This window comes from Anser anser (assembly GCF_964211835.1).
Source record: "Anser anser genome assembly, chromosome: 10".
In the NCBI taxonomy this organism is placed as follows: Eukaryota; Metazoa; Chordata; class Aves; order Anseriformes; family Anatidae; genus Anser; species Anser anser.
In genome coordinates this window covers 22,105,986-22,121,438 of record NC_139730.1, presented here as the reverse complement: position 1 = coordinate 22,121,438, position 15,453 = coordinate 22,105,986, and the positions used below count along the sequence as shown (strand labels likewise).

At 33.3% G+C, this 15,453-nt stretch overlaps 2 protein-coding genes across 16 annotated transcripts in view; one reads left to right on the top strand and one right to left on the bottom strand.

The window, feature by feature from the left end:
- FAM227B (family with sequence similarity 227 member B) overlaps window positions 1-15,453 on the top strand; it is a 240,997-nt gene that overhangs the window by 126,685 nt on the left and 98,859 nt on the right. For 6 of the 12 annotated variants that reach the window (XM_083850176.1, XM_083850177.1, XM_083850173.1 and 3 more), the window contains exons 1-4: window positions 2,482-2,844; window positions 3,474-3,499; window positions 4,182-4,308; window positions 6,679-6,836. In XM_083850176.1, the coding sequence (XP_083706302.1) occupies window positions 2,793-2,844; window positions 3,474-3,499; window positions 4,182-4,308; window positions 6,679-6,770 (297 nt within the window). In that variant the 5' untranslated portion in view covers window positions 2,482-2,792 and the 3' untranslated portion in view covers window positions 6,771-6,836. The other 6 variants (XM_083850179.1, XM_083850171.1, XM_083850170.1 and 3 more) reach the window with 3 other exon arrangements.
- FGF7 (fibroblast growth factor 7) overlaps window positions 13,840-15,453 on the bottom strand; it is a 29,290-nt gene continuing 27,676 nt past the window's right edge. For all 4 annotated transcript variants that reach the window (XM_083850163.1, XM_083850164.1, XM_083850165.1 and 1 more), the window contains exon 4: window positions 13,840-14,963. In XM_083850163.1, the coding sequence (XP_083706289.1) occupies window positions 14,769-14,963 (195 nt within the window). In that variant the 3' untranslated portion in view covers window positions 13,840-14,768. The remainder of the gene's footprint in view (window positions 14,964-15,453) is intronic.

Here is a 15,453-nt window from a genome sequence, read left to right as displayed (position 1 = left end):
TATTTCCTAGACCCTCAGGCACTGGAAACAAAGAGGTCTGTAGAAATGGCAAATCTTCAACAGAGCAACCTTTCTGTTGTTAACTTTCCTTTTTCTCATAGGTAAACCATGGAGAAAGTTTTTGTCTGCTGTATAGAAGTTTTGTACTGTTGGAATCATGCTTGAGTGATGACACTGACCCAAGCTTTGTTTAAAATATTTGATTGGTCCACAGCATTACTAACATAACACAAAGTCCTGAGCCCTGAGGCAAAACATTCTGATGAGTATGACAAGGGGAATAGCTAGTTTTGTTTTTTAATGAGCTTTCTTTGTTTTCTTGTACTGATAAGACTGTTAGGAAATCTTTCAATATGACTTTATATTTTGTTAAAGAATTTAATATAATGTGGGTATCAGTGATTCTTCCAAATTACAGTATTTTTGGAGGAAACAGAAAATTCCTTTTGACCTACCTACATTATTTGCAAATCAAAGCTTCACTCAAAGCCTTTAACTACAGAACTATGAGAAAAATTGATCTTCTGCATCGAACCAAAACTTTTTCTCTTACAGAAACAATGACACAATAATGTGTAAAAAATATTTTGACAGGTGGAACATTTCATTATAAGAATTTAATTTTTATTTAAAAGACATGTTTTTAAGAAGAGCAATCTTACGTTAAAAAAATGGAAACATTTTAATTCGGGATAACATCAAAACAAAATATGATTAAATTTTAATTTTCTAACTGGTTTTACTTACCTTTTCCCTTTTTACAGTAAAATGAACACATGTATTAACAGTTTGCTTTCCATTTGATTTGGGGGTGGTAGTGGTGCATAATTTGTCTTGCTGTCCTACTATTATGGTAGAACATATCATTGTCTTTCAGCTGTATTAGAGGTTTTAAAAACAGATTGATTACTCTGCATTAACACTTCCTAAGTTATTTCAGGAAAGTAACCAAGTTGATGATTAACTTCAAATGACTACTTGTTTCAACAATTTGTTCAAATATTTAAGCTACTAGTTTAAATTCTTTGCTAGACCAAGGAGCAGAATTTCTTCTTATTATTCCAAGGCTGTTCTCAACAGATGGAAGGCATTACTGTCCCTTCAGAGAACTTAAATTGCACATGATTTTATTTGTCTGTTTAGAAACATAACAACCCTTTTTTCCTTCAGTTATCTCATTTTCTAACTGAAAGTTATAGTCTTTTTAATTACTCTGTGTATGCTCTAATGGGCCTCCCTGGCCTATTTCTGTTTTTCTCTCTTTTTGAGATGATATAATCACCTCTGGATGCAGAACATGGGACAGGAGGAAATTGCAGTCTATGTTAATAACGTTGCCAAAATTAGAAGTTCTTACAAGGTATACATAAAATGCATTTATGCCAGTATTACAACTCTTTATCCAAAATAATTTTCACAGGTTATCTGATTTAATCTTTTCATTTGTATTATATTCAAAAATAACTATTTTTACTATGTAATGATTACAGAAGAGCTGGCCAAGGTGCGTCTCTCTGGATGAGCCTCATTCTTTGGTGGATAAGTTACAAAAAGACTGTTCCTTCAATGCTCTATCTAAGTCTCTGTATGAACATGTTCTGTTGAACATCAGTTCACTCTCAGATTTGGAGAACAGAATAAACTCATGCATCACTGAACTAAAGAAACATGCTGAAAAAATATGTTCATTACAATGTGGACCAGCATATCTAGAGGAACAGCTTATTGACCTTGAACAAAGTAACAGTCATTTTATATTTTTCAAATAGCAACTATAATTAGAAAATGAGGAAAAAAAATCCTAATCCCTTTAAAAGGCCTATGTAACTGGTGATTTCTGCCTACTTCTTGGAAACAGCTTGGAGTAATAGCCAAAGAAATTAAGACTGCATATGTAGATATAAATTGTAGATTAACAGCTTGCTAAATTCTAGAAATTTAAGTAAAATAAAATGTGCACATTAGAAATTTTCTAGGTACTACTTAAATGAAAGGCATTTTTCCAGATCATTGTTTTCAGCTTTTCCTCAGTTTGTAAGTGTGAAGTGTCAAATCTGTAATTAAAAAAAATCTAATAAGCTAAAGTCCCAGTTCTGCCTAGATCTTATGAACATTTTGTTTCATGCCTAACCAAAGTGACTATAAAAACATGTTGTTCTCCACAGATGTTGGTGTTATAAAGAAAATATGAGACATATAGAAAGATAAAAACAGGTATTTTTAAGCTTTCCAATTATTCTAGTGATGCAGTGGGATGATACAGTGTGTTAAGTTTTATGCATGTACACATTTAGATGTAGATCCAGATATATGAAAAGTATTTGCCAGATTAAATTTTAATCCATAAAGTCATCAATCCAGACCCTATTACTAGCTAAAACTTGCTATTTTTTTTAAAGAGATTACTTCTGAGCAAACTGATGCAGAAAAACTACTGATTCAGACAAGTGAGATGCAGAAAGTAAAGGTATATTCTTTATATTTAATTCTATTTATGGGTTAGATGAGAAAGACAAAATTTACAAATCTTTTCCTTGGATCCTGAAGTGAGATTACACTTATCTCTGTATGCTTGTGGGAAAAACAAAACAAAACAACAACAACAACAAGAAAAAACTTGAAAAATGTTTTTTCTTTGTTATCTCCAAGGATATTTTGTAATATATGTGTCACAAACTTTCAGTTTTAAACCATTGCTCCTAATCTGAAGTAAATTCGCATTTCATTGTATGAATTGTCTTAGCTGAAAATATTATTTATATAATTCTGTGAAATATCATTAATTTTGAATTATGAATTTAAACATTTTTCAGGTTGCCAAATACATTGTTGAAGAATCAAAAGGTATAAATGTAGAGGTGAGCTTTATTACATTAATTATATTTTTAAAACTACATAGCATTTTGTCTTATGAATATTCTTCAAACTGGAAATCAAAGAAATACCTCTGATACCAAACAAAGGGAAAGAAAACTTTTGAGATTCACTCATTCAGAATTCAGTATCAATTTTTCTAGACTATATGACTTTAGATATATTGCATAATGGAAATTCCACATAGTATAAATATGGCGATTAATATTATTCATTTGACATATTACAGTCACATCTTTGGAGACTAGTGTCTGTGACTTTCCAGTGTGCTAGGTGAGGGACTTGAAGGAGAACAAGTGTGTCTCTTGATTGTTTGGAATGTCTCAACCCTGGTAGGTCTTGGTTGTTGGTTGAACTCTGGGCATAATCAGGCATAAATGAGTTCTTATATTTGAATGTGCCTCCCATCATAGGGTGAATAAACATGAGCTTCAGTAATCTCTTGCATCAGTATATTAGCACACAACAATATCTGAATTTACTCTGATGTCTTCTCTCCTGATTTGTTTTTTCCCTTTGAAGCCTAACCAAGAAGATCAAGACCACTTTTCTGATAGAATTGCAGAAAACTTTGTGGTGCTTTTTCTTCTTGTTCCCAGGGAGTCTGAAGATACCTTTTTTTCAGGTAAATGAACACTTAGGTAGTATTTTCAATGATATATATATAGATACTGTATTCGTGCTCATAAAACTATTAACACATCACATAAACGAATTTACATGTAATCAGTTTGGCAGCATTTGGTACAAAATAGAACTGGAGATACATGCATGTAAGTAGAAGAGAGGAAACAATCAGAATATTGAGGAAAAGCTAGAAATTATCACTTCTGTATCAAAAGTCAAATTTTGGCTCACATAATGTATGAATAATACAACAATATTAAAAGATGAGATATTTCCAATGTTCTTGTTTTTCGTTAACTATTGTGATTAGCTAAATATTAACAAATTAATATACTTAATATGTTATTAATATAATGCTTTATTCTGCATCCTAATTTTAGCCCTAAGCAACTCATTCAAAGTACATAATTTGTTTAAATCATTCTTGTCTAGCTCAGTCTTAACTGGGGACTTTGACTTATACATTGGCTAAGCAAATTATTGAGAAATGCATTCCCTTACTGATGATACAGTTGCCTAAAGTTTCACAGAAGTAATAAAAAGTTGTACTATTTTTTTTAGCAGAATGGCTTTGCAATTACTACACTTCACTTTAATATTTTTACATTAACTTAAAAAAATGTAATATGAAAGCTCTTCTTGTCACCTGGGTAGATACAATGTTATTCTTATTTTGGTAGGTGTATCCTGACTGTTTGTCACAAGTCATCTATGTCACGTTCTGCGAAGCGTTTCCTGAATCCATTGAAAGTTTTGATGATCATTTTAAGGATGGATTGGTAGACTTAATCTTTCAGTGGATATCAGGTACTGGTAGTTGGTTTTTTATTTTTTTTGGTTGGTTTTAATTTTTTATGAGACATATTTTGTCCAGGCCACCAGATGTACATTTCAGTGAGAATCTAACGCTTTTTTCCCTAGTAATGATATACATATATAGAAAATTCAGTACTGGGAATACTATTGTCAAAGCTGCCAGTCTGTGCTCAGGTGATAATGTTGATAATAGCACTGATAACAATATCTTATTTTTGATTATTGGTATATAAATATATATAAATATGAATAAACAGTGTAAAACAGTAGCCTGGAAAGAAGACAAAGAATCTGAGCTGGCTATCCATGGCATTATTTCTCTTTCTAGTTTAAGAAAAAAAAAACTGGATCTGACATTTCAAAGTGTTTTTGGCAAAACCATGTCAAACAAAGTACGTAACCTACTTTAAACTATGCTGTATAAGTGTCTTGGCAAAGCTGTTTAGTATTCTGTTGTCTGAATGCAGCTGATACTGTGGAAGCATACTACATTCTAATTATTTATTTGCATAGCGAGATAAGCTGGACTGGACCTTCCAGTGTTCAATAATGAGGAAGTCTTGCTGAGAATGTGAGACGTTTCATAGAACCTGCTTGTCTTTCTCTCTCTCTATCATGATACAAACTACCTACACTTTTGGAAATGTTCCTGTATAAGATGATTGAGAATTAAATATTTTCCCCATTAAATGAAGCCATTTCAAGGGCAAAGTCAAATCTGAAAGTCCAGCCCCCCTTATTCGTGTTGTATTAGAACTATATGAGCTCTGATGTCTCTGTCTTTCAAAGCTTGTGTGTCTCAAAGTTTGAGTGGATAGGAGTTGATAATCTCTTTAGAGCTGGTGATTATCAGGATGATGCTGAAAAGAAAGTACTCTATTTTTAAGATTATATATAGTCTGTAATCCAGCCCAGTGATTGCTTTACTGCAGTGACTCTGTTCCGGAATAGCTCTTTTTAACTGTAAAAGTGCTTAACTATTGCAGAATTATCCAGCAAGGATATAATCGTATCTGGAGACATAGCTTATAATTGAACTGATGAATGCAGATTTAATTTCACTGCTTTCTTTATGATATCCTGTAGGAGAAATATTTTGGAAGAAGCTATGGTAAGCACATAAATGCAGTCAGGATACAAGTCTTAAAAAGTCAAGCCCTAAGAAAAACTGTACTAATTACCAGAAAAGCTGCTGAACATAGTGATCATAGATATATATATATTTTTAGTTAAACAGAAGACTAGGAGATCATTCCTTGATCTCCCTATAGAAAAAACTGTCAGTTTGTATAAGTATTCTTACAGTGCTCTGACTGTACCTATACTAGAAGCTTCTCTTGCGATAGTATTGTGATTAAATATCTGTATTTACTGTCTTAACAGTAAGAGTTTATGATTCTTAGATTGTATATGTTACTTAATATCCATTCCAAAACTTAGATTTAGAGCAGATTTCTATCTTCAGTGCTCATTTCTATCTTCAGTGCTCATTTATTCAGGTTTCATAACAATGTGGAATTCATTATCTTGCATGTTGAAGCTGATTGACAAATGCAATAGAAATATGTTTTTGAAGTAGACACAAAATACAAAAATATTTTCTCAGAACCTTTCTCTATGTCAGTCACTGTTTCTTGGGCAGAATTTTCTTTTTAGTTACAGACAGAGAAAATTATATATAGAAAAAAATACCCTGAAAAATCTAATTTAGGGAAGGTTTATATATTTCAAGGTTATGTGCACCAAACCTCAAGTGGGCCTTTAACTTGGAAGAGCTGGATAAACCCACAGTAGAGTCTGTAATGTGTAACCACTATAAAGAGATAATGGACAGAATTAACCAAAATTTAGTCAGACTGAAAAAAAAAAAACCAACAACAAAAAACAACAACAACAACAACAAAACCCTTGCTATGGCAGAGATTCTGTATCTGCATGAAATTTATAGTGTGGGAGCTGTGCAAAATTCTACTGGAATGAATTCTGAAAACCACCGAGTAAAGTAAATTATGTATTGCTGCCAAAGTAATTCACAACCTCACCAAAAAATATGCAAATGTATTAAATTACTGAAATTGGAAAAACCACAAAATACGGATATTTGTTCATGTGCAAAACCAAGCAGAAGTAGAAAGGAGATAGCAAAATCTGTCCATAAAAATGCTGGTTTACTTTAAATATATGACTATATTTCAGTTAAATAGGCATGGCTCCTAAGCTTAAGGTTGAGCATGGGCATAAAAATTTGAACATTGGAGTCAGGAAAGAAATAAAATAATTTTAATTTAATTTGGAAAGATTCATAGGGTAATTTTCAAAAATAACACCAACATTTTTCTAAATTTAATTTTTGTTTTCCAGGTCTGAAACCAAGGAAATGTGTATGGGAGAAATGGAATCTTGAGAGCTTTAAGGCTACCACAGTAAATCCTAATAGTGAACTACTATTATAATTATTAGCACTATTAGTGCTACTGCTAACATACAGGCTCGTGGATCTGCCAGTTCCGCAGCAGCCTGTAAGTCTTGTAAACATTTTTTATCTCATAATGCATGTTACTTTGTGAATATTGGAATGTAACTTATAGTAGATTGCAAAATCTAATTGTCAACATAAATTACTAGTAATAATTTCATTTTATTTTGCACAGAATCAAAATGTCGTAGAGATTTATGATAAATTGTGGATCAACTCTAAGCATATATCCTCCCGTATACTGACACTTGTATTTTATTGTAAACAATTTTACAAGGTATTTAAAGAAGCTGCTGATGCTAAGACTCATCTAGTAAAATCTGATGGTTTCAATTGGTCACGTCCTCTACTACTAATGACTTTTGCTTTTTTTCCTATTCCTTTCTCTGGCTGCTGGCTCTCACTTTCTTTGTCTTCCCCTTTGTCTTCCCCTTTGTCTTCCCCTTTGTCTTCCCCTTTGTCTTCCCCTTTGTCTTCCCCTTTGTCTTCCCCTTTGTCTTCCCCTTTGTCTTCCCCTTTGTCTTCCCCTTTGTCTTCCCCTTTGTCTTCCCCTTTGTCTTCCCCTTTGTCTTCCCCTTTGTCTTCCCCTTTGTCTTCCCCTTTGTCTTCCCTGTCCTGGTGGACCAGATCTTTGGCTGTATTATTCTTTGATATTAGACTGCTGTTTTTTCTCACTACTTCTGTATTAACATCTTATCTCAAGCTTTTTGTGCTGATGCTTCTAGCTTGCTCCCTTTTGGAACGTGTGATCCGACGCTTTATTTCTTCAAGCTGGCTAGATTCTTCTATCATATTCCCCATGTCTAAAGTTTCTATTTTCCTTCTGGCAGCTACAGCCATTGTTTTAGGCTACCAGTCTTCTCTTGCTACTTTTAGTCTTCCTTCTGCCCCAACTTTTCCCATCTTTGCCTTTTTTTTCCCCCTCCTTTTTTTCATGGGCTTATCCTAATTCTGGATTTAGATCACTATCCAATCACCAAGGTAAGGAAACCTTATTTTTGTTGCAAAATAATTCAGATGAAAACTCATAAATTTGCATCAAAGGTATCATTTAAGGCAGTGAAGTCTGAGATTCCTTGGTTTTGCATTTTCTAGTGTATAATTGGCTATATAAAATAGAAATATTCATAGCCAGTCTTAAAGTTAAGCTGAAGAATGGTTTTAGGAATTCTTTAGTGATGGAATCTACCTGAATGGGCTAAGATATCTCTGTGCAATTTTTTTCCTGCTCCCCAGCCTCTATCATTTTCAATGATATTACACTGACAAGTTTTCTTTAAAGTTATACTAAACATTTAAGAAAAGGTAGTGGTTTGTACTCATTAACGTTTAGGAGAGAAAGTTTGGAACGTGCTGTACTCAGGAAACCTTGAATTAGTGAAATTCTGTGGACATGTAAGAGACAGGGAAGTGTTCTAGTGTGTGCCATCATTCCCACAAAGCTTTCTCTTGTAATGTAGATGTAAGAGAACTGTGTGGATTTTTCCTAGTGAAGTGGACTATCTAAGCAACAAGGAGAGTTGCTTGAGAACTATCTGAAGGATTTGGCCTGTACAAATTACAGCTTTGTAGAATCTTTGTATGGATTGGCTACATACACCTGTGGCTTAATAAAGTGAACAATTTCACTTTCATTTATATATTGTCTGTTAGCTTTCCTGAATCATTTTCCTTTTTTACTTTAGTAGTTCTTCTCAAGTACAATCGGGAAAAAATAAAACAAAAACTGCTGTTTCTTTTAAATTGAAAGTCTGTGTTACTTTCATCAAGTTGCGGTCTTGAAAGGAAATTCTTGTTTACCAAATCCATTTCTGGTGTGTTGCTCCATTTGCAGTACAGTTTTTAGAAACAGAAATGTATCTATGTTGTTGAAGACAATTGTCAGAGAAACATTTGGGTATAAAATACAATATGCTTTTACAAAACCTAAAACCAGTGGAAACATCTGCATGACTTATAAATTCCAATGGTTTTGTTCTGGTATAATCATATTTCCTTTGCCCTTTGAACCTTATAGTACTTTGCTAGTATATGAAAACAACAATATGAAACTGAGTAGAAAGTGATTATTTGTGGAGCAGGTTCAATAAATCACCTCAGCTGTTGATTATAATAATACTTCTAGCCTGAGGTTGTTTTAATGGCAATAATTTTTGAAGTCACTGAAGCTATTGTGGTGTTAATGCTTCTCTCCAAAAGAAGATAGAATGACTTGTTTTTTCCTATGAAAATAAAATAAAAGGGAGCAGCCTTACTATTTTAGCTCTTCCTATTAATATCCTGTTCTGTGCTCTACCACATTGCTTTAGGCTTGCAGGACGCTCTCACTTTTGTTTAATAATCTCTTGTTCTCACTTACGACTGCTGAGAAGCTTCTTGCTTTCCCAGATCCTCTCTGTTGCCTAATTTCCAGTGAGATCAACAGGAATTGGTTGTATAGGCAAGTTAGCTATCTTACACAAGAATTTAGCATCTTACACAAGAATTGAGTGTCTGTGGTTTCCACGTTCTCTTTCCTCTGGAGGTTGCATGTAGTGTTCCTGTACTGTGCAATACACATATTACTATGTTCCTGTACTATGCATACACAGCAACTCATTTAGACGTAACAAGCTAGCCTTGTTAGCTAGCGTGAAAACAGACAACAATCTGGCTGTGACAGAATGGTGTCCTGTACGGTGACAGAAATGTGAGTCTGGGTCATCCAGCAACATCCTCTTTGCTGACTAGAGCCCTGTTGAGATTATTATGGCGATGTAAAACTAGTGTGGCCATATTTTTTAATGTATTAGCAGCACATATCAGACTCGTACCTCTTTTTCTTATGTAGGGAATAGGACATCGAGAGTGACTTGCTTAAAGTTATATGAGAAATCTGTAGCAGAACCAAGTTTCAAAGGCTGGTAGATGAATCATAACTCAGCAGCCACTAGCCAGTGACTTGCTTTATGTGCATCAAAACTGGTGCTGTCCAAGGTAATAGTAAATGGTGTTTATGCGTAGACAACCTGTTGTAACTGTGAAGGGAGTCTGTCCTGAGTTCTGACTAAATCTATAGCATGTAACATTATTATTAAAAAAAAAAAAAAAAAAAAAAAGCAACATGTTTATAGTGGGAATGTGGACATGAAGATAATACTGAATTAGGCAGAACAGGGAGGGTGATCCTTGCCCTGGAGTACTGCATCCAGTTCTGAGCTCCCTAGGACAAGGGAGACGTGGACCAAAGAGAGACAATGACAGGTCACATAGATGATAAAGGGACTGGAGCATCTTATATGAGGAAAGGATGAGAGAACTGGCACTCTTCAGCCTGGAGAAGACAAGGCTTCTGGAGGATTTTATCAATATTTATAAAAACCTGAAGGGAGTGTGCAAAGAAGCTGGCTCCAGGCTCTTTAATGGTGCCCGGTGTCAGGCAGTGGGCACAAACTGAAACACGGGATGTTCTGCCTGAACATCAGGAAGCGCTTCCTTATTGTGTAGGTGACAGAGCAATGGAGCTCTCCTTGGGGTCTCCCTCCCTGGAGATCTTCAAAAGCCCTGTGGACATGGTTGTGGGCAACCTGCTGTAGTGGGGGCATTGGGCCAGATGACCTCCAGAGGTGCCTTCCACCATGCCTCAACCATTCTGTGATTTTGTGTTGGACTTCAGTCTGAAAACACTGTAAACTTTATGTGACAAGCATATGCATCTTCATTCAAAGTAATCTTCTTTTCTGGTTACTGCTGAAGGAACATTATTCTCATCAGGAAGTAATTTCCTCTGAGTTGAGTTCTTTTTTTCCTCTCTGTGTTATGAGTCAAACTTGTCAAGCGCTGGGCCTCTTAGTAAAAGCATTTCCTAACAAAACAAACCAATATTGGTAAACTAGGATCTGCCTTCTAAACAGAATTGAAGGAAATAGTCTTCTTTATTTAGGTCTGGAAAGTAAGCAGTTACAGAATTTCACTGTCTGGAATGAGATTTACAAGTTAGTTTTCCTTAGCCAGGTATTGCAAAGCTATTTACAGAGCTCAAGTTTTAATACATGGTAGCTTTAATGCTTGATTTTTTGACAATTTTTATAATTAAATTCTGCAACTGTATTTTATGTAAGACTGTTAATTTAAATGTACACTGCTAAAAAGCTTTTTCAGAAATTTTACTATCTGTATATCATTAAAGTTAATAGAACGTCATGTTAAAATATTTTCCCTTCTGAGTTTCTGGTTAAAGACAGTCCTAATCTTCTGCTAACAGCACAGAGAAATTAATTCTTTTCTCCTAATAAGTTCAGCTTCTTTCCTGTTTTAAATAAAAATTTAAATAACTGTTAACCTTTTAAAACTCATCTAGTGATGTAAACAGTTGAATTTTTGGTTCTTGTTATTAAATGTTAATATAAAAAGTATAATAGTTATGTATGAGTATGTATCTCTACTCTGATGAGGAGAGTTTCCCTGATTTTGTGAGAATCAACTAACCTGTCACTTTCATTTTCTACATATGTTAAACGTTATGAAATTTGTATGTTTTTTAAAAAAATGTTGAGGAGTTAAATTACATAGTCTTATGAAATGTTTAGACCACTCAAATACTGGTTGTTGAGTGTGAGATGCTGTTGTTCTCTTATTACTTTATTGATTTAATGTGAACTTAAATTTTGCTCCACCTTATTTATAAAGAGAATGCCTCTTTTCTTCAGAAAGTCATTTAAAATGTAGGCAAGTGTATTTCAGTTATTACCAACTTCATTAATCATTTAGTAGTCTGATTGTTGCAGATGACATGCATGATGTTGGTTTAAAGTACAGAAAAGTACAGATACAGAAAACTAAATGTGAGACTGTATTGTACCATATCACATCTTTTACAGGTCATGGAAATTGTCCAATTGTCGTTATCTCTTGTTTTATGGAATGTATTTACATCGCTTTGCATACCTATAAAGGTATACAAATTATTCTAGATCTACTACAAGGCAAATGTGTAATTATCTTCCTAACATAGAAAACATGTTTTATGTAGTTGCTCAAATAGGTTGAATTGTTGAATTCTATATGGCTATTTTAAGAAAAATAACTTTCATCTAGAATCATGGGCTTATTTGGGTTGGAAGGATGAGAGAGGTCGCTTTGGTCAATCTACTGCTCAAAGCGGGGCCCACACTGAATTCAGACCAATTTGCTTAATCTTTATCCAGTCAGGTCTTGAAAGCCTCCAAGGATAGAGATTCTGCGGTCTTCTGTAAGATTCCCCAAGTGAGATTAGCTCATTTCTGTGTCACAGAGTATTTATCAACACTAATACAAAAGATAAGAAATAAGAAAAACCTTGTTAATTAAAATTCAGAGCCTGTGTAATGGAACAGTTTCTGGGAAATGTGAATAGTTGTTGAAGGTAGCTAAATAGAATGGCTGTTTAAACCACAGGAGTTCATATTTCAGTTCTGAAACACAGTCTATTTATACTTTGTAATATCTGTGGTAAACAAACAAACAAACAAGCTAGATTAAAACCAAGGTATCTGTAGCAATAACAAAGAAATTACAGTGTACAATGGTTTTTGTATACCATTTTCTTTGGGTTTTCTTGAACTTTTAGTGTTATAAAGGTTAATACCAAATCATATCCCCAAAGGTATATCTGTTTCTTTTCATATGAATCATTTTACCTCCCATATGGTATATTGTGTGATGGAAGTTGAGACTGGATCGTAGTATAATGGATATGAAAGGCTTTTATGGGGATTTCTGACATCTATTTGAATAATACTTGTTAAACTCTAGTAGAATCTCTCCTTTGTTTTATTCATCCTTATCTTTTAATAGTTTGCTACTGTTGGTCATCGCTATGAACATGCTCTCTTTTTAGCACTAGACCCTTTTTTATGGAGGCAGCTGAAAATTTATTTGCTTCTAGAAGAGATTTTCTAAGTTAAAAGTACTCTGAAAATTGATCGAGATGATCTGATCCAGCTTTTCTGTTCACCTTTTCCATGAGATACTGGAATAAAACAAACAAGGATATGTCCTAACCTTTAAGACTGTTCAAAAGTTGAAAGAAATTTCTTAGTTTCTTTGATAGCACAGTCTTGTGTTCAGTGAACAAGTAATAGATAAACTGGCAAAAGCATAGTGAAGCTTTACAGATGTAGCTGTGTTGACAATTTTTTCTGCTCAGACTAGTTTATATCTACACTTTGATGTTTGATATTAGCAAGTCAAAAATCGCAAATAATTTCCAAATCACGGTATCTGTTAAACAAGTACTTGTTAAAAAGTACATATTTGTTAAAGAGAATTGTTGCAGACAGTTTTGCTTGAGTGCAGTTACAAAGAAAGTGACTTGATATGTAGAAAAAAAAATGGTTGGCTCTTGTCACTTGTAATGAAAAGTAGAGCATATAAATCCATTGGTAATTGACTTGACTCCATCCCAAATTTGTAGTGATCATCCATAAGCTGTTTTAGCTAAGTTTTGGTGATCTTTAAGCAGAAATTGCAATACCAAGAAAAGTTGTAGGCAAACAGAACAGGATGAAACGATATAACTCTTTAGTCATGTAGGGCTTAGCTGAACACTTTAATAGCTAGAAAAGTAAAATGTCTCTTCTTCATCAGGTCACATGGATCTTGGCTGAAGGTTCAGATCAGTTATACAGGCTCTTAACATAGTTCTGTACTCGTGAGTATAGGTTCCACCATTTGAGGATTTATTCAGTACCTGTTGCAACTATCTTTTACCTAGTATAACTCTGAGCTTGCTATTAAATTCAGTTAGCATGAGCATGTGGCGAAGATTTTTTACGTTTTTGCATTGTTTCTTTTGAGATGTCCATTGTGCGATTTGCTGCAGGCTGTCATTTTTGTCTGCCATCCAATGTATGTTGGCAAGAGGGTTGTGTACTAGACTTTGTGTCTGGTCACAGAAAAAAATTCATGCATCTCAGCCAGACCATTTTGTTATTCCTTTAGAATTAAAAGCATATGAAACAGATGCAGCTTAATAAGTTTTTGTTTCTTTTTTATAAATAACATTTAAATAACTTAAAACAATAAAGTTCAAATACAACTTAAAATAAAGTTTAATGCTGTAACAACAGAAAAAGCATGTATAAGGATGAAAACAAAACAAAAACAAAAACAAAACATTAAAAGCTGTATGCCCTAACAAAAATTATACAAACGATAGGATATGTTACATAAAATACCCTAATATGTCTGAATTTTTGCTTCATCGTTATATAAAATGTTACTTTGTGAAAAGTGAGATGAAGTACATTATTTATTCCTATTCTTATTTTACATACACTATTTTGAAACATCTTTTAGAGCAGCATTAAGTATTTGTTTCATTAATAGATAGGAACATTTTGTAGTAGAGTAAACTTTTTTTTTCCCAAACTAACTCTTTTATCTGAATACAACAATAGACATTTACAAGATTATATATTTTTCTGATCATATAGTTTATGTATAGGATATCAGTTTCTTGGGGGAAGTATTTAAAATACTGCTCAGCCTTCACACTTACTATTGACTTGATAATCTGACAGCTCATTCCAGCAGCCTTAAAGTCTGACATATTTTACACAACATTATCATCTGCTTATTATTATTATAGCAGCCATATTTAAGAAGCAGATAGTTTTTTTTAATTATTTTATTTTTTTTAAATAAAATATTATCAGATAATCAAGTCATGACTTATTCTTCAGGGTAAATTAATTTAAGAAACTACCCAGTTAAAATGACTAAGATAATGATTGTACAACTCTTTAGAATTCTTTACAGCTTTTAGTTAGCAAATCTGGTTTTGTGTATATTTTCAAATCTTTTTCCATGTAGTCTCTTAAAAATAAACATAAATGCGCAAGTCCAGCTTGTTCAGTTTCTCAGTAGTATTCCAGCCTCTCTTGATACCTTGTCAAATAGTCTTCTTTAAAAATAAACTTCCTGCTGGAACTAGTTCTTTATAGATCATGTTTGATTAGGATATTGCCAGAGGAAGAAAGTGGGATGCTCTGTGTTCTTTCTTTGTTTTTTTACCTTTCATAGGAACACCTTTGTGGTTTAGTGTAACAAACATCTCTTTTCCTTTGTGTGTCCATTTTGCAGAAGCATATGTATTATAATGGTTTTCTTCAATTAGTTCTATGAAGTTGCAATCCTCATTGCATACTTTCTGTTGAGAGCAAATAATTTAGAGTAAAATAAGTACACGTGTTTCTTAAAAAGAATCATACAATAATTAGATTGGGGAACATGGGAGAAGAATATGCATCATACAATCCACATATTAGTATTATTACCATATATTAATTGAATAAGAATGCTAATTAAATAATAATATTAGTAGTAATATTAGTTACTTAAGTAACTTTGGAAAATGTTACTTTTACTTCAGTATAAGTAACTTTGGCTTTGGAAATCTGAGCATTGGATACTATAGCTTTGTATATTCCCCATTAATATTTCACATTTTTAAAAAGTATACAAACTCTGATCACTGATTTTTTAAGTGGGCATGAAAGTTAGGTATGTGTTGGGTACATTTTAAGATGTTAGAAATTTATTTTATACAAACTGTATTTTATACAAAGTATTTCATACAAAGCTGTAGGTGCTACAGCTAAAAATATGTTTTTAAAGATTGTACATGATGATTGTTGGAA